The 27038-nt window shown below is 45.0% G+C and overlaps 1 protein-coding gene across 4 annotated transcripts in view; it reads left to right on the top strand.

Annotated features, from left to right (window-relative positions):
* LARGE1 (LARGE xylosyl- and glucuronyltransferase 1) overlaps nucleotides 1-27038 on the top strand; it is a 543301-nt gene that overhangs the window by 436272 nt on the left and 79991 nt on the right. For all 4 annotated transcript variants that reach the window (XM_045467269.1, XM_045467268.1, XM_045467270.1 and 1 more), the window contains 2 exons: nucleotides 24904-25016; nucleotides 26718-26843. In XM_045467269.1, coding sequence (XP_045323225.1) covers nucleotides 24904-25016; nucleotides 26718-26843 — 239 coding nt within the window. The remainder of the gene's footprint in view (nucleotides 1-24903; nucleotides 25017-26717; nucleotides 26844-27038) is intronic.

Here is a 27038-nt window from a genome sequence, read left to right as displayed (position 1 = left end):
CATCTTTTTCCTGTGTTCTCACATGATGGAGAAGGCAAGGAGCTCACTGTGGTCCCTCTTATAAGGGCTCTAATCCCATTCATGAGGTCCCTGCTGTCTTGACCTGATCACCTCCCGAAGACCCCCCTTCCTAATGCCATCACAGTGGGGATTAGGCTTCAACATAGGAGTTTGGGGGGCACACATTCAGTCTGTCATAATTACCTGCCCTGAAATGTCACCCTACTGCTGAGAAGGTAAAAGCGTAGAGATCTATAGAGCGTGTTTTCTTAACATCTGAGCGCCTGTCACCAATCCTACACCGCTTTGTTAATTACATATCACCACTTGCTTCTCCAGCCTGATCACACCTGTTTTATCCACTTATCTTCAGCCATTCCTCACTGTGCAGCTAGAAACCCTCTCCCCAGGGTATATGGTGGTCATCTTCATAAACAGGGCTTCCTGTGCCTTGATGTTTGAGAGGGCTCTCAGGGGTCTGAAAGTCTCAAATCCTGATACCTACTTAGGGTATTTCAGGGCAGAAGTAGAGATCTTGTAAGGTGTATGTATAGTGTGTATGTTTAAAAATCCATATTCTGGGGGCGCCTGGGTGGCTCAGTTGGTTAAGCATCCAACTTCGGCTTAGGTCATGATCTCATAGTTCGTGGGTTCGAGCCCCATGCCGGGCTCTGTGCTGACAGCCCAGAACCTGGACCTGTTTCAAATTCTGTGTCTCCCTCTCTCTCTGCCCCTCCCCCACTCTCACTCTGTCTCTCAAAAATAAACTTTAAAAAAAAAAAATCCATATTCTGGCACATAGCAGGCACTCAATAAACTCTTTCTGTAGAACCTGGCACACAATGGGCCTTTCAGAAAGAGCTTTAAAATTCCATTATAGACTCTGCCAGGTGCTGTGAGAGCACTAGATTACTGCCAAAGAATTGGATCACTTTTTTTTTTTTTTAATTTTAAACTGCATGTAAAAAAATTTAGACAACAATCCATATCCACATTTGTTGTAAAGGACAAATAGTAAAGAAGTGCAGTGACGTACTAGAGCCTTGGCTTGTGAGAGCCTGTGGTTAAATTTTCAGGAAATACGAGATCTGGTTGTTAAACACAACTACTATTTAAAATCAAATTCTGTAAACTTACCATTAAATAAGTTATTTTTTAAACAGGCAATAAATGCTCAAAACTCATTACTTCCTAAACATCTCACTACTATCTGTGTTCTTAAGGTTATTTATATCTGCCAGATTTATACGGTGGGAGTAGTGTATTGTGATTTGCTACTGCACGTCTCCTCCCAGCCCCAGCAGTGACACTGTGTTAGTAATTTGAAATCTTCCACAGTGAGAGTATTTACACCATGGGAATTGGCAAACACTACAAATCAGAGCTTGTCTTTCTGCAGATGCAAATGTTAAACATTTGCCAGCATCTAACCGAGATGCCGTAATACGTGAAATCCCCTCTCCGCATCACCTTCCCCAAGGTTAATACTTCTTCTGCCTGTGTAATTATTTCTCTTTACATATGCATCTCCTTTTTAGTTATGTGCTCTGTTTACTTAAAAATAGGATGTTGGGATATCTTCCTACATTGGTACATAAAGTTGCATTTTCTTTTTAAGAACTGCATGCTTTTTCCATTTGATGAATGTGCCATAATTGATCTCATTTCCTGATTAATTGCTATTTTAGTTGCTAGGCTTTGCCCCCCTCCATTTACAAACAATACACAGAAACATCCCTTATATTTATTTGTTTGCTTATGTGTATTTATACACAATGGATTTTAAGAAGGGGTACTGCTATATCAAACATTGTGGGGGCACCTGGGGGGCTCAGTCAGGTAAGCATCCAACTCTTGATCTCAGCTCAGGTCATGATCTCACGGTTCATGAGATCAAGCCCCACATTGGGCTCTGTGCTGACAGTGCAGAGTCTGCTTGGGATTCTCTCTCTCCCCCTCCACCACTTTCTCTCTCTTTCTCTCTCAAAAATAAATAAACTTTTAAAAAATCTTAAAAAGGGAGCACCTGGGTGGCTCTGTTGGTTAAGCATCTGACTTCAGTTCAGATCATGATCTCATGGTTCGTGAGTTTGAGCCCCGTGTCGGGCTCTGTGATGACAGCTTAGAGCCTGGAACCTGCTTCAGATTCTGTGTCTCCCTCTCTCTCTGCCCCTCCCCCACTCGCACTCTGTCTCTGTCTCTCTCTCCTAAAAATAAACATTAACAAATTTTTTTAAATCTTAAAAAAACATAGATATTTTAAATTTTTTTAGATTAGAAAATGCTAAATATGTGGAGATCAGGTGAAAACAGGTAATATTTAAAAGTAAACTTAAAAAAATCTAATGTGTGTGTGTATATGCGTGTGTTTTGTTTTCATTGCTGGGAACACAGTCTGTATATTGCAGAAGAATCTGTATTTTGCCAAGTACCTACTTAATAGGAATTTGCTGTGGACTGAATGTGCCCCCTCCCCAAATTCATAAGGTTAAGCCTTAATCCCTGATGTGATGGTATTTGGATATGGGGCTTTTGAGAGAGAATTAGGTTTACATAAAGCCAAGAGAGAGGGGCCCTCATGATAGGGTTAGTGTTCTAATAAGAAGAGACACCAGGAGCGCCTGGATGGCTCACTTGCTTAAGTGTCCAACTGCCGATTTCAGCTCAGGTCATGATCTTATGGTCATGAGATCAAGCCGCACGTCAGGTTTGGCACTGGTGGGCTCGGCACTGGACGTGGAGACTGCTTAATATGCTTAAGGTTCTCTCTCTCACTCTCCACCCATGCTCTCTCAAAAAAAAAAAAAAAAAAAAAAAAAAAAAAAGATACCAGAGAGGCTCACGCTCTCTCCCTCCCTCCCTCCCCCTCCCCCTTCCATGAGGGGACACAATGAAAAAGTAGTCTTCTCCAAGCCAGGAGGAGAGCCCTCACCAGGAAGCCATCCTGCCAGAAACCCTGCCTGGATCTTGGATTTCCAGCCTCCAGAACTGTGAGAAAAGAAATGCCCGTTGCTGAAGCCACCCAGTCCTCGGTATTCTCTTACACCAGCCTGAGCCACCAAATACAAAACCCAATTTCAGCCTTTTCCAATCCAGGCAGACAGTCTCTGACTGAGAGGTCCAGCCAGGCCTTGGAAGCCATGAATCACAAAGCAGCGGCCAACTCAAGCGGAGCCCTTTCCTTCCGGTGGGGAGCTCTGCCTGGTTCTGGCATTGCCACACCTGGACGAAGCGTATTGACCAGGCCTAATCGGTGGACGCAAGGGGTGGTCATTTCCTGAAAATGTTTCTGCCCTACTCTGCTGGTCCACAGAAGGTCAGCTCTTCCTGACCCAGACACCTGGGTGGTTCAGTCTGCAGAAGAAGGGAGGATATGATCCTAAATCTTCCTGCCATAAAGAAAATAATCTGGCATTCATTCAGTGCACTGTTTCCTTGAAGACATGTTTACGTGGGAGGCATCTGATTTCCTTGAGGCCTCTCCAGTGCACGGTACCCATCTCTTAGAGCCGACTCATGCTTTCATGTGCACTGGCTCACGTAATCAGAGGTGTCGGTGGAGGTACAGAGGGGCTGATGGGCTCCAGAAGTTAGCAGAGCCAGTAAACAGCCCAGTGCTTGCGCCTACTTCCCAGTCTTTTCTCTGGCCTTCAGTGCTTGAGATTGAGAGAGCATTTACCCCAGGGAGGATTACCCAGCCCCTTCCCCAATACACAGGGCTAGGCAGCTGTAGTCTTACAACCACGCATTGAGGGCCAGGCATTATGTTAGTATCACCTGCTAACACTCACAGAGCATTTACTCTGCTGAGTCCTGTGCTAAGTGCACTTTATGCTTTATCTCATCTAACTCTCAGTGTATCTTTTGTCCGGTTTGCACAGGTATTCAAAACTTTCCTTTAGAAGAGTGCTTCACAGTCATGGCTGTGCACTGGCATCCCCTAGGGAGATCTTAAAAACCCTACTGTCCAGGGCTCACCTCAAACCGGTTAGAACCTCCAACTCTAGTTTCTCTAAAATCAAACATGTGTTCTCTTGTTTTCTTTCTTTCTTTCTTTCTTTCTTTTTCTTTCTTTCTTTCTTTCTTTCTTTCTTTCTTTCTTTCTTTCTTTCTCTTTTTCTTTTTCTTTCTTTCTTTCTCTTTTTCTTTCTTTCCTTCTTTCTTTTTCTTTCTTTCTCTCTCTCTTTCTTTCTTTCTCTTTTTCTTTCTTTCTTTCTCTTTTTCTTTCTTTCCTTCTTTCTTTTTCTTTCTTTCTTTCTTTCTCTCTTTCTTTCTTTCTTTCTCTCTTTTTCTTTCTTTCTTTCTTTCTCTTTTTCTTTCTTCTTTCTTTTTCTTTCTTTCTTTCTCTCTTTTTGTTTCTTTCTCTTTTTCTTTCTTTCTTTCTCTTTTTCTTTCTTTCCTTCTTTCTTTTTCTTTCTTTCTTTCTTTCTTTCTTTCTTTCTTTCTTTCTTTCTCTCTCTCTTTCTTTCTTTCTTTCTGTACATTTGTTTATTTTTGAGAGAGAGGGAGAAAAAGAATCCCAAGCAGGCTCTGTGCTGTCAACGCAGAGCCCAGCGCAGGGCTTGATCCCCTGAATCGTGAGATCATTACCTGAGCCGAAATCAAGAGTCAGAAGCCACCCAGGCACCCCTGAGGTGTTTCCTTTCTACTCGATAGGCCTGCCCCCTAATCTTTCCCAAAACTACATTATAAAGTAGTTATAGGTACCCCTATGTGCCTTCCACAGCTTTCTTTGGACCTTCTCTATCTTCACCTTGTTTCTATAACCGTCACCAGACTCTAGGACTCCATAGCTGTTTGATTTTGTGTACATTCATTCAGCAAAGACATTTTGAGTATTAGCTTTGTGTAATATCAGACCCCGTATCTGGGTACGTATCTGGGCATACTTGAGTGAAACCAGAATCCTGGCCTCAGACTGTTGTCAGAAAGACCCAGGATAGAGGCATTGCAGATTCGTACATGTTGTCACAAATGGCAGGATTTCCTTCTTTTGTATAGCTGAATTATATTCCTGGTTGGTGTGTGTGTGTGTGTGTGTGTGTGTGTGTGTAACACCACATTTTCTTTACCCACTTACCATCAAAGGGCATTTTGTTTATTTCCCTATCTTGACTATTTACTGCTACAGTGAACATAGGTGTGCAGACATCTCTTCAAGATCCTAATTTCAATTCCATTGGAGAGTTGCCTTTGTTAACTATGCGAGGTGATGGATGTGCTAATTATCTTGATCTTCATAATCATTCTACAATACACAGGTATATCAAATCATCACATCATACGCCTTAAATATATACAATTCTATGTGTTGGTTATTCTTCAATACAGTTAAGTTAAATGTTACAGACCCAGAAACAATTATAAAAGGTTCTTAAAAAAATTTTTAGAAAAAAAAAAGGGGGCGCCTGGGTGGCTCAGTCGGTTGAGCCTCCGACTTCGGCTCAGGTCACGATCTCGCAGTCCATGAGTTCGGGCCCCGCGTTGGGCTCTGGGCTGATGGCTCAGAGCCTGGAGCCTGCTTCTGATTCTGTGTCTCCCTCTCTCTCTGCCCCTCCCCCATTCATGCTCTGTCTCTCTCTGTCCCAAAAATAAATAAACGTTAAAAAAAAAAATTTAGAAAAAAAAAATAAAAAAGGTTGTAATGCATCAGTGCCCAGATGAAGAAAGTCTTGGGCTACAGGGAAGGGGGGTGCAAGGATGCACCTCCAGTGGTTTATTTGCACCCCCATTGTTGCCCAGATTATGACCCATTATCCTATACTTTCCCTGGAACTGACAGAACCCGGCAAAAATGCCAGTGACATCAGAGAGACTAGCCTCGCTGTCTTCCCTTTCCTTGAAAGCTGTTCCTGTCGTCCACCTTTATGTTTAAGCATCCCCCCACTCCCACACACCCGCCCCCCCCACTGTGTCCTCCTGAGCCCTCAGTTGCCAGATGTCCTTTTAGACCATATTTGACATTTCCCCACAGCAGGTCAGATGTATTTGAATCAGAATAGCATGGAATATCCTGAATTGGTTAGCAGGGCCCTCAGGGACTCCTCAAAGTGAAGGCAATCTTAGCTCAGACAATTATCCAAGAGAAATCACCCGTCTCTTAGCTGACAGTGCTATTGCACAGAGGCAAGCTTTGCTTATTGGGCCCACATGTATCCAGCATGGACCGTGTGCCCGGCACAGTGCAGACAAGCTCATCTTTAGTTATGCTCAACGGAGACAACAAAAGAAGTAGAAAACATAGCCCTTGCTTTCAGCAAACCCAAGATCGAATTGGAGTGCCCAGGCAAATATACTGAGGGAACATTTATTTTCTTCGTCTCAGTCTAAATAGACTAATGTTCAGCTGTTCCTAATGTTCAACCTCTTCCTAATGTTCAACTGTTTACAGCAGGGATTGATGCGTGCCTGATCTAGCCACCACCTGTTTTGGTGTGTCTCAAGCTAGGAACGGTTTTTACATTTTTAAATGATGAAAAAAGACAAGTACATTTTGTGGCACATAAAAATTAGATGAAATTCAAATTTCAGTGTCCATTAAAGCGTAGCTTTGGATGACTATACGCCCTTAAAAGCCAAACGAACGCTGATCCCCACCCTCCCAACACAGAGCTCCTGCTCTTGTGTCCTCTTTGATTATCTTGATTACTAAGAATCACCCCAGATAATTGCTCCCAGGTACAGCTTGCACCACACTTCCCCTCCCCCCACTTAACAGAAGCAGAAATTCATTTCTGGGGAGAAATTTCACCCTGCATTAAATAGATCCTTGGAAGGATAATGCCGTTTGGCTCCACCGATCCCCACTCCTTCCTTCTTTCTGTTTTATTGAACGCTGGAAACGTTATCAAGGGAAGGACGTTTATCATTCTTGCCTGAAAGCTCGGACCAGGGTAATTTTGCGCCTGCTTTTTCAATGATTGACACCACAACAAAGCTGGATTAAGTTCTCCCTTCTTTCTGCCCAGCATTCAATGTGCACCCCACTAATCCAATTTATACCAAATCCTCTCTCGTGAACAGGACAGCCTGTGGGTTTGCCCAGATCAGGCTGGCAAAGAGCAGTAGGCTCATTCATTAGCACAGGCTCACACCCCGAAGGGTTACCATGGCCTTCTGCCTGCTGGAGTCGCTTTCCAGTAGATATGGGCCTTTGTGTGCCCACGGGAATAATGCTAATAGTCCTGGCTAACATTTATTGAGCACTTGTTATGAATGTGATATTTCAAATGGATTATTATCTTGTTTAACTTTCACAGCAGCCCAGGAGGCAGACACTCCTTGCTGTTCCTGCAGTAGATCAGCTCGCCCAGGGCCTTTGCACCTGTAGCTCCTTCAGCCTGATTTCCTCCCCCCATGTCAGCATCCCATGCTCCCTGGCCTCATGCAGGTCTTTGCTTAAATATCACCTTCTGAAGAGAAGCCTTTGCTGACCATCCATTCAAGATTTCAACAGGTTCCCTGCCCGACTGCTCCTTATCTCCCATCCTGCTTTATTGTTATCATCAGAGAACACACTTTTATCCTCAACCTGCTTACTTGTTTATTGTCTTTCCTCTTCTATCAGCATATAGGCTCCGTGAGGACGATGCTTGTTTTCAGAATGGGTTCGGGTACACAGACTCTCAGCAGATATCAGTTGAGTGAAAAAACAAATATAATTATCGCCATAACCATTTTACAGACCAAGAAAGAGAAGGTTTACAGAAATTAGCCAGTGTGCCCCAGGTTGTTTGGAAAACAAGTAACGAACCGATCTGTGTCTCAGACCCTCAAGTCTTTACGGTGCTACCCTACAGCATCTGGCCAAACCCAAAGCCTTCTCTAGAAGTGTGGATGTGCTAGGAAATACGGAGACAGAACTGCCTACTCCTCCTGTAAAAACGTTCGCTTAAATTCAGCTTTAGTGTAACAGGGATTCACTTTAACCAAGGGACCACATCTGGTCCCTCCTGTGGCTCTAGGCACTGTTCTGGTTGAAATGCAACTGTCCAGAATTCAGTGCAACACCACGGGTAGGTCACTATATTTGTCTTGGGCAGATCTGCCGTGTGTCACGGACTGTTTGAACCTGGGGTGCAGTTGGTGAGACACATGCTACCCTCCGGGAGCTCACAGTTTGTGGCACAAAGCATGCACGATGGCTGTGGATGTTAAAGTCACATCTGTGTAGACAGGGTTGTCTGGGACTTTTTCACAGCCAGTTTGCTTACTAAGCTTGTCCAGCTTCATCTTATCAACATTGAGCCTGGGAAATGCATGGCTTTGCTAACTAGATGAAACTAGGTTTGAATCTGGGCTCTTCCGTATTAGCTTCTCTGTTACTTCCAACTTTCCTGGGATGTTATAAGGAGTAGTGGTCATGGACATGCGTAGCACAGTGCCTGGGGCCTAGAGGGGGCCTATTAGTGGGCTCTGCCATCCTTGTTAGTTATCAGTGCCATTATTTATTATCATTTGGCTTCTGAGCAATAAATTCAGTGCCTACACATCAGTAGGAAGAACTTGGTTTGAGTTTTAAAGTCTACCCTGGATAATAACAATAGCTCATTATTTAATGAAGGCTACCCTGTGTGTTAGTTGCTGTGCTGACTGTTTTATTTTGTCCTATTTAATCCTCCTAACAATCCTAGGAGTTATGAATACCCATTTTACAGAAGAGTACACTGACCCATAGAGCAGTAATTAAGTCACTCTACTTGCCCCGGGTCACATAGCTAATAAGCATAGAGCAAGCATGTGGATTGTTACTGGAACCCTTACTCTTCACACCTACGCTGGAGTCCTCAGATAGTCCAGGCTGGGGGCTTAAGAGGTGCCAGTCAGGGAAGCAACAGAACATACCAAAGCTGGAATCAAGAGACTGGCACTCAAGCCCTAATTTAGCCACTTATATGAGCGTCCTGAGCTTCCTCACTTTACTGAGTTCAGTCTTCGGAGTCTCGCTTTCCTCATCTATAAAATGAAGAGATTGCCCTAGATGTTGTCCAAGGGTCCTACCCACTCCATGGGCCTCTAATTCTGCAAGATGGCTCTTTCATTCCACCTGCCACAGGTCTCCCAGAGCCAGCATGCTATGCCCTTAGAGTTAGAAAGACCTCGGTTGAAATCACAACTTTACCACCCACTAGCTGTGTGACTTTTCTCAGCTTCAGTTTCCTTATTTTCCAGCTGAATATAATCATCCAAATTTCTTGAAACAGTCCAGGGGATGAAATGATTATAATATACATGTAATAGGATGTCATCAGACATAAGGTGTTGTAATGAAGAGACTATGTATGAGGTGAATGGGCAGCACTGAAGGTATCAGCAAGGATGCTGAGGCACCAGAGATGAGCAGAAGCCACAAGCTGTTGCCACCCCTGGGCCAGGAAATGTGTGTTAGTTTCTCAGGATCTGCCATAACAAAGTATAACCGATCGGCTGGCTTAGCAGGAATACATTCTCTTACAATTCTGGAAACTCGCAGTCCATGATCAAGTGTCCATAGGGCTGTTCATTTTGAAGCCTCTCTCCTTCGCCTGTAGTGACCACTTCTCCCTGAGCTTTGATTGACCCTCTGTGCCTATCTGTCCAGATTTCCTCTTCTTAGAAGGACACCAGCCATACTGGATCGGGGGCCATCTTGATGATGTTATTTGCACTTGGCACCTCTTTAAAGATCTCATCTCCAAATCCAATCACATGATAAGGTACTGGGGGTTAGGACTTCAACTTGGGAATTTGGGGGGGAACACAGTTCAGCCCCTAACAAGATACAAAGAGAAGAAACCAGCATGGCTACCCTACATGGCTACCTACATGGCTACCCAGTAGAAGCGGAAGCAGGAGAGGACACTGGTACTGTAGGACACATTGCCCAAACTGGATAGTGCATGAGAAGAGAACACCCTCTCTTTCCTCCCACCCTCCAGTCTGTGGCCAATGCCTCCAACTAGGAATCATCCAGCAGGGGTCGCAGGTAATTCTGTCTGTGGGGAAGCATCTCTTAGGGTGCAGAGAAGACCAGAGAGTGGGGCTGAAGCGGACAGATGGAGAATATGCCACTTGGCAAGGCATGTGCTGCATGAGAGACACTCCAGAAGTGCTATTTCTTTCCACTTCATAAATGGAGGGAGAAAAGTGAAGAAGGCGGCTGTGCACCCCTACCTACCTCACTGGCTGTCCTGCAGTACATGCTTTTTCTCTGAGCATGTGAACGAGTGAGTAGTGAAGAGGCACACAATGCATCCTTCCATGTGGACTCACTTTGGTTAAGTCTGAAACTGCAAAAAGCTTCTTGCCCTTTCTGCGGGCCATTAGCTCCGCATTCAGCCAGGCTCTAGCACACGTTCAGCTGGTCAGAATCGCCCGGCCATCCACACCGCCTCGCCCTTCTTGGTAAGCAAATGAGACATCGTCTTGTGCAGTGGAGCATCCAGCCAGACTGGTAGGGAGAGGCAGGCTCATTATTTGTAAAAAATTAAAATCTCCATGCCAACGAGCTGGTCAGCAGGTACGACTTCTTTTCAGAGAATAATTATTTTTCCGTACCTGCTGAAATGTCACGGGGTTCCCGGCCCCCCAGACAGGTTCTGCTGCGCTGTCCTTGGCTCTTGCATCTACCTCTGGCTTTTCTAAGTGTTGTAATATGCTCCATTTTTGTTCAATGATAATTTTTTTTAATGTTTGTTTATTTTTGAGAGAGAGTGTGAGCAGGGAGGGGCAGAGGGAGAGAGGGAGACACAGAATCCGAAGCAGGCTCCAGGCTCTGAGCTGTCAACACAGAGTCCAACGTGGGGCTCAAACTCACAAACCGTGAGATCATGACCTGAGCCAGTCGGATGCTTAAACAACTGAGCCACCCAGGCACCCCTTACTGATAATTTTTAGGTCTACCGCTTGGACTCTCTATATTCTTTCCCATATACAGCTCCAGAAAATACTTTCCTCTTGCTGGAAGAGACAGGTCAGAGACTCTTTAATAACCACCTTAATGACAGTGGGCTGGGCATGGTCAGAATATCTCTTCAGTATCTGTTGTCTCCTGCTATCTGATGGTCTGCCAATGAAAGCCTGTCCTTGTCTCAGAGCAGGGCCTATACGAGACTCCATCTTCTGATGTGTTTTCTGGGTAGCAGGAGAGCCAGAACTACAGACCAGCAGGCATGGCTTCTGCCTTGGATTTTTTCTTATCACTCACTGTCTAAAATGGGCAAACTCTGGGGCTCCTGGGTGGTTCAGTTGGTTAAGCATCCCAACTTTGGCTCAAGTCATGATCTCGCGGTCTGTGATTTTGAGCCCTGCATCGGGCTCTGTGCTGACAGCTCAGAACCTGGAACCCACTTCTGATTCTATGTCTCCTTCTCTCTGCCCCTTCCCTGCTCACACACTCTCTCTGTTTCTCTCTCTCTCAAAAGTAAATAAACATTAAAGAAAACTTTTTTAAATAAAATGGGCAAACTCACTTACCTTCTAAGACTTAATGATTATCTGAAAACTTACCCGAATCAGAAAAATGACAGAATGGGAAAAGATATTTGCAAATGACATATCGGACAAAGGGCTAGTATCCAAAATCTATAAAGAGCTCACCAAACTCCACACCCGAAAAACAAATAACCGAGTGAAGAAATGGGCAGAAAACATGAATAGACACTTCTCTAAAGAAGACATCCGGATGGCCAACAGGCACATGAAAAGATGTTCAACGTCGCTCCTTATCAGGGAAATACAAATCAAAACCACACTCAGATATCACCTCACGCCAGAGTGGCCAAAATGAACAAATCAGGAGACTATAGATGCTGGAGAGGATGTGGAGATACAGGAACCCTCTTGCACTGTTGGTGGGAATGCAAATTGGTGCAGCCGCTCTGGAAAGCAGTGTGGAGGTTCCTCAGAAAATTAAAAATAGACCTACCCTATGACCCAGCAATAGCACTGCTAGGAATTTATCCAAGGGATACAGGAGTACTGATGCCTAGGGGCACTTGTACCCCAATGTTTATAGCAGCACTCTCAACAATAGCCAAATTATGGAAAGAGCCTAAATGTCCATCAACTGATGAATGGATAAAGAAATTGTGGTTTATATACACAATGGAATACTACGTGGCAATGAGAAAAAATGAAATATGGCCTTTTGTAGCAACGTGGATGGAACTGGAGAGTGTGATACTAAGTGAAATAAGCCATACAGAGAAAGACAGATACCATATGGTTTCACTCTTATGTGGATCCTGAGAAACTTAACAGAAACCCATGGGGGAGGGAAAGGAAAAAAAAAAAAAAAAAGAGGTTAGAGTGGGAGAGAGCCAAAGCATAAGAGACTCTTAAAAACTGAGAACAAACTGAGGGTTGATGGGGGGTGGGAGGGAGGGGAGGGTGGGTGATGGTATTGAGGAGGGCACCTTTTGGGATGAGCACTGGGTGTTGTATGGAAACCAATTTGACAATAAATTTCACATATTATAAAAAAAAAAAAAAAAGAAAAGAAAAGAAAAATGGCAGGAATAAGTTTGGCCTAAGACAGCAGTTTAGGGTGCTTGAGAATCAAGTGGATTTGGGGTCTTGGTGCTATGTCAGTTTCCTCGGCTGTTGTAAGTGCCAAGGACTTGGTGTCATCATCAGTTTATTCTTTCATGGCTCTGGATGCTAGGAGTCCAAATCAGGGTGTCGGCAGGGCCACGCTCCCTTCTGGGTTTCTCAAGGAGGATCCTCCCCTGTCTGTTCCAGCTCTGGCAGCCCCAGGTGTCCCTTGGCTGTGGCTGTACCACTCCAGTATGTGCCCCTGTCTTCACTCTACATCTGTTTCCGTGTCTTGTCTTCTTATAAGGACACCAGTCATTGGGTTAGGGCCCATCCTTATTGAGTGTGGCTCATCTTAACTTAACTATACCTGCAAAGACCTTGTTTCCCACCAAGGTCCTATTCACAGGTAAGGGGGTATGATGTGGACACACCTTTCTGGGGGGACTCAGTTCACCCCATAATAGTGATTTTCCTCCACTTATTATTTGCAAAACACTGTCTGATTAAGAAGACCTACCTGTAGGGCCACGTGGTGGCTCAGTTGGTTAAGCTTCTGACTTCAGCATAGGTCATGATCTTGCAGTTCGTGAATTCAAGCTCCGTGTTGGGCTCCACGCTGATGGTACAAAGCCTGCTTGGAATTCTCTCTCTCTCCCTCTCTCTGCCTCTTCCATGCTCTTTCTCTCAAAATAAATAAACAAACTTTTAAATAAGAAAAAAGACCTACCTATAGAATCTCCTTGGGTCTGTGCAGTTGACCAGGAATTATCTCCCTTACTTTGGTCCAGGAGTCTAGAAGGACCACACCGAGAGGAGTTTCAAGAGCTTGGTTGGAGAGAAATGGGGACCAGGAGACAAAGAGAAAGCCCAGGAGAAGGGTGGGCTCCTGGGGAAGTTGTGTTTGCTTCGTGCTGGTTATTTTACTTTGAGCCACCCACCAAGCCTTTTTGAACCTCAGTTTCCTCATAAAGATGAAGATAGGGGTGGGAGCATGGATTTGATAACTTTTTGAGGTTTCTTCTAGCTTAATATTCTTTGGTTCCACAAAACTAGCAATGTGGGCAGGGAACACCACCCACCCAGGAAAATCCAGGCAGCTCTGAGCAGTGGGTGTCTGTAAGTGCAGAACTGGACATAAATCAGCATCAGTCAGCTCCAAGACCCACAATCCTTTGCTTTAAAAGTGGACAAGGGCACCTTCGTGGCTCAGTCAGTTGAGTATCCTAGTTTGGCTCAGGTCATGATCTCACAGTTCGTGAGTTCAAGCCCTGTGTCGGGCTTTGTACTGACAGCTCAGCCTGGAGTCTGCTTCGGATTCTGTGTGTCCGTCCCTCTCTCTCTCTCTCTCTCTCTCTCTCTCTCTGCCCCTCTTCCACTCATGCTCTGTGTCTGTCTCTCAAAAATAAATAAACATTAAAAAAAAAGAAAAAAAACCTCTCGTGCACTGCTGGTGGCTGTGTAAAGAGGATGAAGCAATTGCAGTGTCTGCCTAGACTGCACGTGTGCACAGCCCGGGACCTAGAAAGTCATACATACAATGCCAAGAGACCCAATCAGGCATGATTGTAACTTTCACGACTGGCAAAACCTAAATGTTCATCATCAATGTAATACGTAACTAGGGTGAGTTCTATCCACATGATAGGTTATTATACAGTATTAGGTGAACAAAATGCCACGTGTAATAATGAGACTGGATCTCACAGGCATAGTTTTGAGCCAAAAGGCCAGTCATAAAAAGGCCACATACTATATGATTCAACTTACATAAAATTCAGAAACTGATAAAACGAAGGTATGATGTCAGAATTTGGGATAATGGCAACATGGCGGGTGTGTGTGCGTGTGACTGTAAGAGGCATTCTAGTCTGTCAGTGATGTTCTGTTTCCTTGTCTGGGGTCTAGTTCCAGCAAGGAGTTCAGGGGTCTGAAAATTCATGAAGCTGTGCACTTAGGGTCCCTGTGGTTTTCTGAATGTATATGGTACTACAATTAAAAGTTTCCTGTAAGTCGCAAAAACAAAAATGTTCTTCAAGTCTTGGTTGAAAGTGTTTGGCAATCAGGGCACCTGGGCGGTTAAGCGTCTGTTGATTTTGGCTCAGGTCGTGGTCTCACAGTTCATGGGATCAAGCCCCACTTTGGGTTCCAGTATGACTGTGTGGAGCCTGATTGGGATTCTCTCTCTCCCTCTCTCTGGCCCCTCCAACCTCCCCCCACCAAATAAATAAATAAATTTAAAATAAGTGTTTGCCAGCCACCAAACCCTTCATGTTCTTAGCCATATCACAACCGTAGCCAAATACATTCTGTCCAGTGACAGATATATTTTTGAACCAAGCCTGCCCTTCTCCAGAACACCCCTCTCTGTTTGAACACCCGTAGATCCTTCCCACTCTGGCGTGCGGGAACCGCTCTGTTTTCCATCTCCGTGTATCTGGTGCGTAGAAATTCCTCAATAAATATTAACTGAATGGATGATTGAGTGAGTGAATGACCACCAGCCTCTTGTAAGGTATGAACTGACCTTTGTTTCCTATCCATCCACACTTTCAGAAATCCCAGCAAATGTAGGCTTCAGGTGGGAGGATCTCCATTTTCTCTCTGTGCTCAAGAGCTTTCAGAAACGAAAAGATTTAACAAACAAAAAGTAGAAGCTTTTAATTTATGTGATCAAAAGTGAGTCCCAGGTAAAATCAGCAGGGGATTTTAAATTAAGTGGTTTTTAATAAACTCACTTTCTCGTGGGTCATGCGGGAGAAGAGAAATGTAGAACTTCAAAGCGGGAGAGGAAAGCGGTGATTTTGAGGGTCATCTTCGTGAACGTTTCTGGGATGAGAGCCCACATGTTCCCCTGAGCCCCTGGTACAGAAGATGTGCAGTACCCACTTAAGGCTTTGTTTCTCTGGTTCAAACCAGCAAAACCACGGGAAATGCTGAGGGACGAGGGGAAGAGATTTGTATCTTCATGTGCTGGTCCCTGCATTGCAGATAGAGAGCCAAGAAAAGGCAGACAGAAGCCAGTGAGGGCTCAGAGTGAAGGAAAAGCAACATCCTACCAGATTCCTGGGGAAAAGGGGAGAAGAGGTCCTGGTAAATAAATCTGGGAAATGCTGGATGCAGTAGCCCCCTTTGAGATTCACTGTGCACACAGATACAGCCTACTGTGTTTAACTGACCATCTCCTAAACTTAATTTACTGATTTGACCCTGTTTCCCACACACCAGTTGGCATCCTACAGGACACCACGCAATACATTGTGACTTAGCACAAGTGTAAGAACAGGGGTCTCATCTGAAGCCTGCTCTGATCTCGTCTGAAGGAGTCATGTGGCCACTTTGGACCTCAGTTTCCCCTGAACTAAGAAAGTACGTGGTCTGAATTAACCAACCCAATTCTGGCAGTATTCTTGAGCTTGACTAAAGAGTGGAAGCAGGTTGCATAGAAAGAAAGGAAGAAAATAGTGGCAGACTCTTTCAAACAGAATTCTTGCACAATCTAAAGAATGTAGGCAGGAGGTGGTGGGACACGAGCTGAGGTCCGAGTTGAGTGGGCCCAGACACAGAAAGAAGAGGGTCTCTGTGCCACCCAGGAGAGAGAGATGACATGATAGCTCTGAAACAGTGTCCTGACTGCGTCTCTCTCCAACTGGTCACCTGTGCTCCCTTGTAGCTGATCAGGCCCCACTCTATGGGGAAACCCGCCCTTTCCTGGCCTCCTGTAATGCCTGATCTCCCCGTATGTTTTCGTACAAGTAAACTGCTTATGGCCTGTGGTCTTCACACAGTCCTTCAAGCATTTACTTATGTTTTTTAAAGAGCTACCTGACTTGTTTTGGGTTTGGGCCACTGATTCAGCTAAGTCTTGTCGTATCCAGTCATGAGCATGTGCACAGACACATGCACACACACACACACACACACACTGGGAGGCAACATGGCATGGTTGAAAGGCTACAGGTCAAAGGGTGAGACTAATTTTGCCCCTCACTAGCTAGGTGAGTGTAAGATGGGGATGATTCTATCCACCTTGCAGGTTTGTCCTAAGACTTGGAGGCCCTGTAAGTAAAGCCCCATCTCTAGTATGCAGCAGTTGCTTGAGAAATGGCGGGTGTTATCAACCCTGGTACCGTATTTAGTCTCTTCTCCTTCTTGCAGTTCCATTGGTAAGAACCAGTATCTGGCTTTTTTAAAAAAGCATGATTTTCTCCCTCCTCTCTTCATAGACCTCCCCCTTGCTTTCCCTGCCATCTTGGCTAGCAAGCTATTGCTACATATTCAGTTTGGAAAACAGAAACATTGCCCTCTGATCCACAGATGAAACACCCTACCACTGGACCAGATGTTCGCAGGAGAAGCCTTTGATTTTTAATTTATTTATTCATTGATTTATTTCGTTTGGTCTCTTAGGCTCCCAGCACAACAGCTGAAGGTAAAGCGGTGCCAGCCCCATGCCTCCCAGCCAGCTCCGTTGGGAGTCCCTGTCAAATGGAAGGCGTGCTGCCTCTGTGCAGAGTGCTGGCCTCCAGGGCCGAGGGCTCTGTCTGTGCTCCCAGATCCGGGCAGCAAGTATGGAAGTGGGAGGAATTGTGCAGTAGCAAATACCAGCCAAAGGCCAAAGTCAAGGTCTTTGGTACCACCATCCCCCTGACAGCAGGAAAGCGCTGTCAAAGTCTGACTCGGGGCAAGCCCCGCAAAGCCAAATCTGTGTCGTTTCGGCTCGAAAGGGTCCAATTTCAGAAGGAGCCGTCTTCATCATTTTAACCAATATTCACTCAAAAAGCTTGTTCCCACATTGAATGCATGCATATAATTTGTATTCATTCTAGTGGGAATTATGCAAGTTGAGTGAGTGCTAATTAGGCACCTTAATGAGGAAATGTATAGTTTCTGTAACTGTTATTTATAAGCTTTTATGTACCACTTCATATTTTCAAAGCCCTTTACAATCATTAATTAGGATATCTCCCCAGCACCATAGGAGTGAGGTCAATAAACAGCTAGGGCTCTGTTTCTGTTGGAAATGTTGTTTTTCAGCTCTTGTACAATCTGTGTGCAGACTCCTAACCTTTGAAGAAACAGGCAGATTCTCTTATGAGTGTGTACCGTGTGATCGTATTTAACAGTCTATACAGACTCCCTAGCTGCTTAGAAACATCATTTATGCACATAATTTTACTTATGGTAGATTTTCTTTCCTTTATTATTATTTTTTCTTCCTTGTAGGTCACATCCCTTAGCTGCCACTTAATAACCCCAGGGGACCTCCTAATCATGCTGGTTGTGACACCATAAGCTGACTATTTGACAGAAATCTGAGGAAGAATATAGGCTTGAAGATATTTCAAATATTTTGAGTGTCCGGGGCATTCCACACACGAGGGGATTTTAAAGAGTTTTAGAAAGACAAGTTAATTTAGGCTAGTGAGTGAATTACCAGGCATGCATATTTATTATCAATTAATATTTCTCAGTTCAGCCATATTAAGTACTGTGCCTGCTGTGCTACTTTTTTTTTTATTTGAGGGAGAATCTTAAGTTGGCACCACATGCTCAGCACGGAGCCTGATGCAGGGCTCAGTCCCACGACACTAGGATCATGACCCAAGCTGAGATCAAGAGTCAGCTTCTCAACCGACTGAGCCACCCAGGCACCCCTAGGTACTTCATAATGTTGTGGGATTTTTACTTTGAGGTAGGAAATAATAGATCGTGGCCTATACCAGATACTTTTAAAGATACACTTTTTTAAAAAGTCCTCCTAGGGGCGCCTGGGTGGCGCAGTCGGTTAAGCGTCCGACTTCAGCCAGGTCACGATCTCGCGGTCCGGGAGTTCGAGCCCCGCGTCGGGCTCTGGGCTGATGGCTCAGAGCCTGGAGCCTGTTTCCGATTCTGTGTCTCCCTCTCTCTCTGCCCCTCCCCCGTTCATGCTCTGTCTCTCTCTGTCCCAAAAATAAATAAACGTTGAAAAAAAAATTTTTTTTTAATTAAAAAAAAAAAAAAAAAGTCCTCCTAGTCATGTTGAGTTAATGTGGGATTGTCCCCATATATTATAGGTAAGGCACTGGGGCTCAGAATCCCAGTGGCTTTTTTCAAGAGAAGTTGGTGGTAAGTGATGATGTCAGGACTCAAACCCAGGGCTTCTGTTTTCAAGTCCAGTTGGAAAAACTTGAGGTTTCCACTTAACATACAGTTTCCTCTTGTGTGACAGCTACAGAAACGCCTGTATTCCCAGAATCCACTCAACTGCATCAGCGTGAGGATGTGAGGATATTTATTGTACAAATAACCTGTGGTTAATTACAGATTTATGAGCAAAGACAAATGGTTTCACCCATGCTAGACAATTTTATGTGGCCGCTTTTTAACTTTCTTTTTTGGGGAGAAGAAGGGGAAATGGGTCATTACCTTTTAAGGTCTGCTGTTCAAATGTGGTGGAAAATAATCTGCTACCTGATAGGCAGTCACAGCCCTGAAGGGACAAGCGTGTCTGGCTTGACCTTCACACAGGTGATCCTTTGCATCCTTTCAGAGGCTGCAGGTTAGACAGGATTCAGCTTTCAGGTTGGACATCATTTTTTTCAGGAAGCTTTTCCCTAATGCTTCCTCCCACACTCAGATCACATTTCCCAGTCCCAGATCCCATGCTTCTTACCCCATCTTGTATCTGTCACAGTGTTTACATTGTCTTGATTGCCCATCTCCCTTCCCTATTAGATCTTGCTCCCTAAGAGCAAGGACTGCGTTTTACAAACTGCGAAGTCACCAGCTAACCCAGTGAATCGTAGGAGGTGCTCAAAACATACCTCTAAATGAATTGTAGAAGAAATAACTTCTGAATGCAGGCCCCATGAATAAAGACCAGACAGGATCCCCACTGGTTTGTTTGACAAGTCAAGAGAAGCTCACATATGGCCGGGCTGTAGGTCCTGGGAGCCCTGATTCCCATGAGCTTTTGTTGGCCTGTGTTGGCCAAGTATGCACTTGGCATAAATGTTTAGCATGAGGCAGCTGTTTCAAAACATTGAGACAGGGGCTCCTGGCTGGCTCAGTCAGTAGAGCATGTGACTCTTGATCTGGGGGTTAAGTTCAAGCCCCACACTGGGTGTAGAGAGTACTTAAAATCTTTAAGGGGAGCCTGAGTGGTTCAATCAATTAAGCATCCAACTTTGGCTCAGGTCGTGATCTCACAGTTTGTAGGTTCTAGCCCTACATCAGGCTCTGTGCCAACAGCTCAGAGCCTGGAGCCTACTTTAGATTCTATGTCTCCCTCTCTCTCTCTACCCCTCCCCTGCTCATGCTATGTCTCTGAAAAATAAATAAATGTTAAAAAAAATTTTTTACAAAGACTTTGCCATATTTCTAAAAAACAAAAAACAAACAAAAAAAAAACTTAAAAAAAAATCAAGACATACATACATACATCCCATAGACCTTGCTGGCACAGGGGATACACCGGCTTCATCAGTTCTAATGTTCTACGATAAAGACCCTTTTCTAGATGGGGCAGGGGGAGACACTTACAATGACATTGGAAAGTCACTTCGTAGCACCTCACTTCCCACGTCTATCCAGAAGCGATGATGAGTAGCCTGTCTCCTTCCTAAGGATATGGTGGAGTCAGAAATGGATAAATGTGGAAACTCTTAAATGCAGAAGCTGACAGTGAAGTTCATAAGCTTTATAACATGTTCGTTCACGAGTTTTTGTTTGTTTTGGATTCTGATTGAATCAGGGGTGGGCAGTAGTATATTTAGTAAACATTCTGGATTCTGATGAGAAAGCCAAACTGCATATTGGCTTGTCAAGTTTGCAAAGAGAGAGATAGTTAAGTGGCAAAGTGCGATTGATTGTGCCAGCTTTGCTGCATAGTCTGATGGAAGGAAAAAAGTAAATGTGTGGCTGTAATTCCTGTGGAATTATAATTCCTGGCTAAGGAATTACAGCTTGTTCTTTAGGCTTCCTGAGATACTAGAGGCCTTTGAGCCTGTGAAATGACCTGATAAAGCAACATTTCAGGTTGGCTTTTCTGAAACAGACCCAGTTGTGGTCATTCCCTTGCTCAAAATCTTTCGCTAGCTCCCAGGTGCCCTCAGCAGGACTTTCCAACCAGTGTGGCACACGTGGGTAATGGATGTGCCAAAATAGTGATCCCATCAGCCATTGGGGCCCCTGAATGGGGCCTGGAGCAGCCAGACCCCTGGGTCAGCCTTTCCAGCCCCAAGCAGGTTGTAAGGATCTCATGTTCTATGTAAGAAATGACATGAAAATGGTTGGAAAGCACCTCTTGCACAGACACGAGCCCTTCCTGATCCATCCCTGCTCACGTGTTCAAGGTCATGTCCTGACATTTGCCCCAAAACACTCTATTTCAGCCATCCAGCCATCACACACACCTGTTCCCACACGTCTTACTGCTCTGCCTTTGTCCGTGTTTCTTCAGATGTCCCCCTCGTGTCTGCCTGGCCTGATCATAGCGCAGGCCGACCCCCCCCCCCCCCGCCACCCTCCCCAGACTCTCTTAATGAACAGTGCACGTTCTCAGTGTTCACAGCCCTGGCCTTGAATCATGATGCTTAATGTGTCTTCCACAGATGGGCATGACCAAGACTAAATGCTCTCCATCCAGTAAATATGTGTTGAATTAATATTTTGAATAAAACCCAAGAAATTGGGAAAAGTAGGGAAGAAAAACATGTACAGGTCTGTTTCAGTTGTTTGCACAAAATAGGTGCTCAATAAATAACCATTGAATGGGTGAATAAAGGAAGAGATGCAAAAGCCATTTAAAAAATTTTTTTTTAATCTTTATTTATTTTTGAGGGAGTGAGAGAGAGACAGAGTGAGAGCAGGGGAGGAACAGAGAGAGAGGGAGACACAGAATCCGAAGCAGGCTCCAGGCTCCCAGCTGTCAGCACAGAGCCCAACGTGGGGCTCAAACCCACTAACCGTGAGATCATGATCTGAAGACACTTAACTGACTGAGCCACCCAGGCACCCCTGGTTTTTCTTTTGAGAGAGAGAGACACAGAGAGACAGAGTGTGAGCAGGGGAGGGGCAGAGAGAGAGGGAGACAGAATCCGAAGCAGGCTCCAGGCTCCCAGCTGTCAGCACAGAGCCCGATGCGGGGCTTGAACCCATGAACCGTGAGATCATGACCTGAGCCGAAGTCAGACGCTCAACCGACTGAGCCACCCAGGCGCCCCGCAAAAGCCGTTTTAAATGTAGCATCTGTGGGATGCTGCAATGGCCCAAACACGGGAGAGGAGAAAGAGTAGTTCGAGATGTTTCGGGGCACGTGGCACCATCAACACAGTGATCCTTGCACAGTTTTGGAGACTGGACCCCAGCTCACCTCTCAGCCATGTGCCCCACAAATTGAGATTAGGATGCTTACTGCAGCATCGTTTGTAACAGGAGAAACAAAGGAAGCAGCCAGAATGTTGTTCAGTCAGGCAATGCATAAATAACTTGTGGTATATTTTTACAATGAGTGAAGTGAGATATTGCAATCTTAACATGGTTAACTCTTAAAGACGTAATGTTGGGTGAAAAGGTAAATGAGAATTGAGAAATGAAATACTCTAAAGGCATCATAGATTGTTAATTAATATATGCACAGAGAATAAAACTATAAAAATATGCATGGAAAAGAAACCCAACCACCTCAGGACAGTGGTTTCCCTTGGGAGACAGAGAGAGAGAGAACCAGAGTGGGATGAAGGAGCTTTTGATTTATCTGTAATGTTTTATTATTCACAGCAAATGTGGCAATATATTAGCATTTATTAAATTGGGGTGGTGGGTATTTGTCATAGTAGTTTCTAGACTTTTCTGGTGGTTTGAAATAGTTCATGCTTTTAAAAATCAACATGACGACACCCAGTGCTCATCGCAACAGGAGCACTGGGTGTTGTATGGAAACCAATTTGACGATGAATTTCAAGAAAAAAAAAAATCACATTAAAAAAAAAAGGCTAGGTAACTGGGAGAATAACCCCACATTTCTGCATTTAGTCTTCTGGTCTAGACGTTTGCCTCTCTTCAACTAGTCTGGGAAACAGGGTGGAATCACATTGGCCACAGAGGACTTGCCAAGTCTTAATACCCATTAAAAAGCATTAGTTCTGAGTCCCCTGAGACTGATAGATCTCCCATTGACATCTCTAGAGGCTTTGAAATGTGCATTAATATCCTTCATCTTGTTTGTAGCCTCCACTCCCTTCCCATTTTTTCTGTATATTAGAGCACCTATCCAACCTAATTAGGATTAGTTTCTACAGTAAGATGAAATTGTTTTACGTGTTAGGGATCTATTTTCCTGAATCTATCACTATATTCTCTTGGCTTATAACTCTGTAAATTGTTTCTTTTCTTTCTCCACAAGAAGCAAATAATATGCTTATGGTGAATTTTGCTGTTTCTGAAATTGCTTCTGTGAACAGTTTCAGCGCCTGTACTGACTGGCGAGGGTCAGCTGTGTGCCCGGTCTTCCCAATGGGGTGTTCAGTGAGATTACTTTGGTAGTTTGAAATCAGCCACGATAGGAGAATTTACACCATAGGAACCAGCAGATGCCACAAATCACGTTTTCAGGGTCCCCTCCCCCCGCCCCCCCGCCCCGGGAGCTTGTGGCTAAACATTTACCAGTGTACCACGAATGGGTATAACAGCTTTCTGAGTTGCACAGGGCAAGTAGCATTTTTCTCATTTTACACATATAGAAACCAAAGGTCACCAAAGGGAAAAAGTCTTGGCCCGAGTCCCTGGGCTCAGGTGCTGAGGCTTCAGTTTTTGTGGTGTAGATGAGGGAACACTAGCCTTGGAGCCAGGCAGATCTGAGTTTGAAGCTGGCGTACCTTCTCTGGTACTGTGAATTGTTCCAGCGTCTGACTTAGTTTCTCAGTTTCCCCACCTAAGAAATAAGGATGACAATATCTAACCTGCAGTGATCTTGGGAGCAAAAAGGGAAAAGATACGTGCAAAAACTGAGCAAACCATAAAAGATGTGCAAAGGATGTAATTTGACCCTTTGGCTTAACGAGTTCAGATCTGTGTATTACCCCATTATTACCACTACCATATATATATATATTTTTTTTTTCTTATTTCATCTTTACCTGACCAAACACCTTTGACTATATGGTGAATTTACTTTTTTTCTCCAAATATGTGCCACTGGAATAGGTTTATAAAAAAAAAAAAAAAAAAAACTCCCAGAGTTGACATTTATATGTGATTTGGGGAATCAGGTTCTCTCCAAAACTCTTAGAAATGTATGTACTAGGTATCAACTCAGATCATTTGTCAACTGCCTGGAGTTTTCTCCGCTGAGCTTTCTGCTGAGCTCAGCATCCTGAGGAGGATTGATTTGGGAGCCCATGGGTGCTACAGTTCCATCCACCAAATTAACTGCAGCGGCCTGCAGGGAAATTCTCTTGGTTCCTCGTGTTCTGTGCTCTGTGCATTCTCTATATGCTCTAACTGACCTGGAAGTAGACAGCTGCTTCTGAGTCATTCAGCAAAGCCAAAATGTGCTTTTCTTTTTAGGCTTTTACTAGTTAATTTTTACCTGAGTAATAAATTGAGTTGTTTTAACATTAAAAAAAGTAATAACAACAGCAGGGTATGCAATGGCAGTTTGTCTCGCTACACGACCCCCCCCATTGACCCAGGTCCCTCCCCGTAAAAACTAACAAAAGAAAGATGGAGTGCATCTTAGAGCATCAGCACCACCTTCACTGTAGTTTACATCTGTGTTCGTTGTGGGGACCAGAGAAGACTTTGGCAATCAGAACACTGAAGCACGCTCCCATGGCTTGTCAATAAATGCAAAGCAAATCAGCCAGTCTCACCTGGAAAAAAGTCACAGAGGAGCCGCTTTGTGCGTGTAAAGATAAACAGCGTATAGTGTACAGACGCCTTCCATCAGCTACACCTAGGGAGGTTGTCCTGTCTCTGGGACAAAAACACAGGGAAGAACCAAATGCTTCTCGGGAGTATAGTACGTATCAGGTGCAATACGAGGCTGTTTTCAAGATTAGCGTGGCAGAATCTCCATAGCACAAATGTACCGCTTTAACCTGCTTTAAGTGTGCAGTTCAGAAGCATTAAGCACATCGACGTCGTGCCACTGTCTCCACCTCCCCTCTCCAGAAAGTGCGAGGCTCTTCGGCCCATCTCACTTAGTGTCGGCCACAGCTTTCGATGCTATTGTCATGTTTTCCAGCAACGAGGATGTTCAGGGAGGCTGTTTGAAGTCTCATCCTGAGTCACTGGCAGAGCCTGGGATTGAACCCAGGTATGTTCATCTCCAAGACGTGGACAGGTGTGTCTGGCTGTCTGTCTGACTGCCGTTTTTTCCTTCTTCCACCCTATGCTGTTGCCTAGGGGTGATCCTGCTGCTTCTGGACAAACTACGGAAGATGAAATGGGAACAGATGTGGCGGCTGACCGCAGAGAGGGAGCTGATGGGCATGCTGTCCACGTCCTTAGCGGACCAGGTGAGTGGCCAGGTGAGAAGGTGCAGTTGTTCCTGGACGCCCTGTGCGGTTTCTCCAGGAAGCTTGGAAGTAGAGGGGTCTGAATGGTGTCTCCACCTGTCGTGTGACCCATTCATCGCTTCCTTCAGCAGACCTTCACTGCATGCTGCGTGAGCCAAGGATGACATTCAGAGACAGGATTGCAGAGGTAAATGAAGGACGTCGTCCTTGGCCTCAGAGAGCTTCTAGCTTATTAAAGGAGACTGATGAGGAGGCATTCGGAGGAGCTTGCTGTCTTCATCTTGGTGTGGGGTGCATAGAACACCACAGCACATTTCCCAGACAAGGTTACATTTGCTTTTCCGGCACATAGGGTCTAACTTTAAAAGCAATGCCTTTCACTTAGATCCCGTGCTATGACCCTATCCTCAAGGGAAATGCATTTAAATGGAAGAGACAAACTACCTGTCTTGAATAACCAGCTTCTAATCCAGGCGATCTGAAAAAGTCTGTGAACTCCACCAAACCATTGATGTGAATGCATAAAAATCCCATTCCTCATTTTTGCTAGCAAATGCAGGTGCCCGAGCCTTTGACCTTGGCTCTGCCAGGCTCACGCATTTAGATTTTGAGTTCCCTGTGGTGTAGATGGCTGTGTTGAAACGGGGAGAAGACTTGTCTGGGTTCTCTGCGTTTTACCCTTTACTGTTCATCCAAAAAGCAAGTGCAGTCCCATGTTTTTGCCCGATGTTCAACTGTCTGAGTCACTGAATTTTTGTAAAGTTTTCTAATACAGAGGAAACAAGAAACTCTGTAGGGTGACTTTACTATTTTTTTTTTTTTTAGCATTGTTATTATTCAGTATTTCCCAAGCAGCCAGAAACTAATTTCCTTTTTCAAACATGAGATCTGGTATAATGAATGAGTTAAAAATTACCCAGGTAGCTGTTTTAAACCTGAGGGGAAAATTGTCCTCCATCATCATATTTTAAGTCAGGTCACAATGACTCCAGCATGTCCCCAAAAGCTAGCAGTTGCATATCTGTGTCCAATGAGGGTAGTTTATCCAGTCATCTCCTTCTGCGAAGGCACATAATTCACCCCCCGGCACCAGCTGTCAGCAGCTAGTTAATAAGTGTGGTCTGGTGCGACAAGAGCTTGGAGAAAAGCCCAAAAGAAGGAAAACTCCCTAGAAAAGTCGGAGTTGGATTTGGAGGTGGGGAGAGCGTCCTCGGGCACCGTGGCCTGCAGGAGTCCAAGGCGCATCCATCATCGAGTCCCCGCCAGAAGCCCCAGGAAGCACTGATGAAACAAGATCTATAATTTGTCTCAGCCCCTGAATGAGCAGAGCAGTTGTCATCATGCAGTTTCCTCTCCAGGAGGCCCAGGATGGATGACACAGGGCTCCTGGATGAGGTGGGAAGAGGGGTGGAAAAGTGACTTCATTTCATCTGTGCTGGCTCCGGTATGAAAGACCAGCCGTGTCTGCTCCCACGTCCCCTTGCCGGATGGCGCCTCCTGAGGCCAGTAGAACCCATGAGCTTCAAGCGCGCGTGGGGCGCTCCCCCGTCCGTTCCAAGGGGAATGCCTCACAGCGCAAGCCATCCTGTGCTCAGAGCAGGAGCCTAAAGAGAGGCCTTTGCACAGGAGGTGCTGTGCCCGTGAGCTGGCCTCCTAAGTGAAACGCTCCTGACCATTCTATCTCTGGCTTTTATCTCCCAGGATATTTTCAACGCTGTCATCAAACAGAACCCCTTCCTCGTGTATCAGCTCCCCTGCTTCTGGAATGTGCAGCTGTCGGACCACACCCGCTCTGAGCAGTGCTACAGGGACGTGTCTGATCTAAAGGTAGAGGAAGGACAGGTTGCAGTGGATGCAGGGCCCATGGCTGGAGGTGGAGGGAGGTGTCCTGCGGTGGTGGCCGGTGGACGGAAGCCAGATGGGGAGGGCTCTTCGGGGGATGAATGGCTCTGAGCTTTGTGTGCATGTGGTGAGAGAGATAAGGACACAGAAGAGCAGAGAGAATGTGCTTTTCTCCTTTGT

The sequence above is a fragment of the Leopardus geoffroyi genome, chromosome B4, assembly GCF_018350155.1.
Source record: "Leopardus geoffroyi isolate Oge1 chromosome B4, O.geoffroyi_Oge1_pat1.0, whole genome shotgun sequence".
NCBI lineage: Eukaryota > Metazoa > Chordata > Mammalia > Carnivora > Felidae > Leopardus > Leopardus geoffroyi.
The sequence above is the reverse complement of the archived record's forward strand: the minus strand, read 5'-3'. Positions and strand labels throughout refer to the sequence as shown.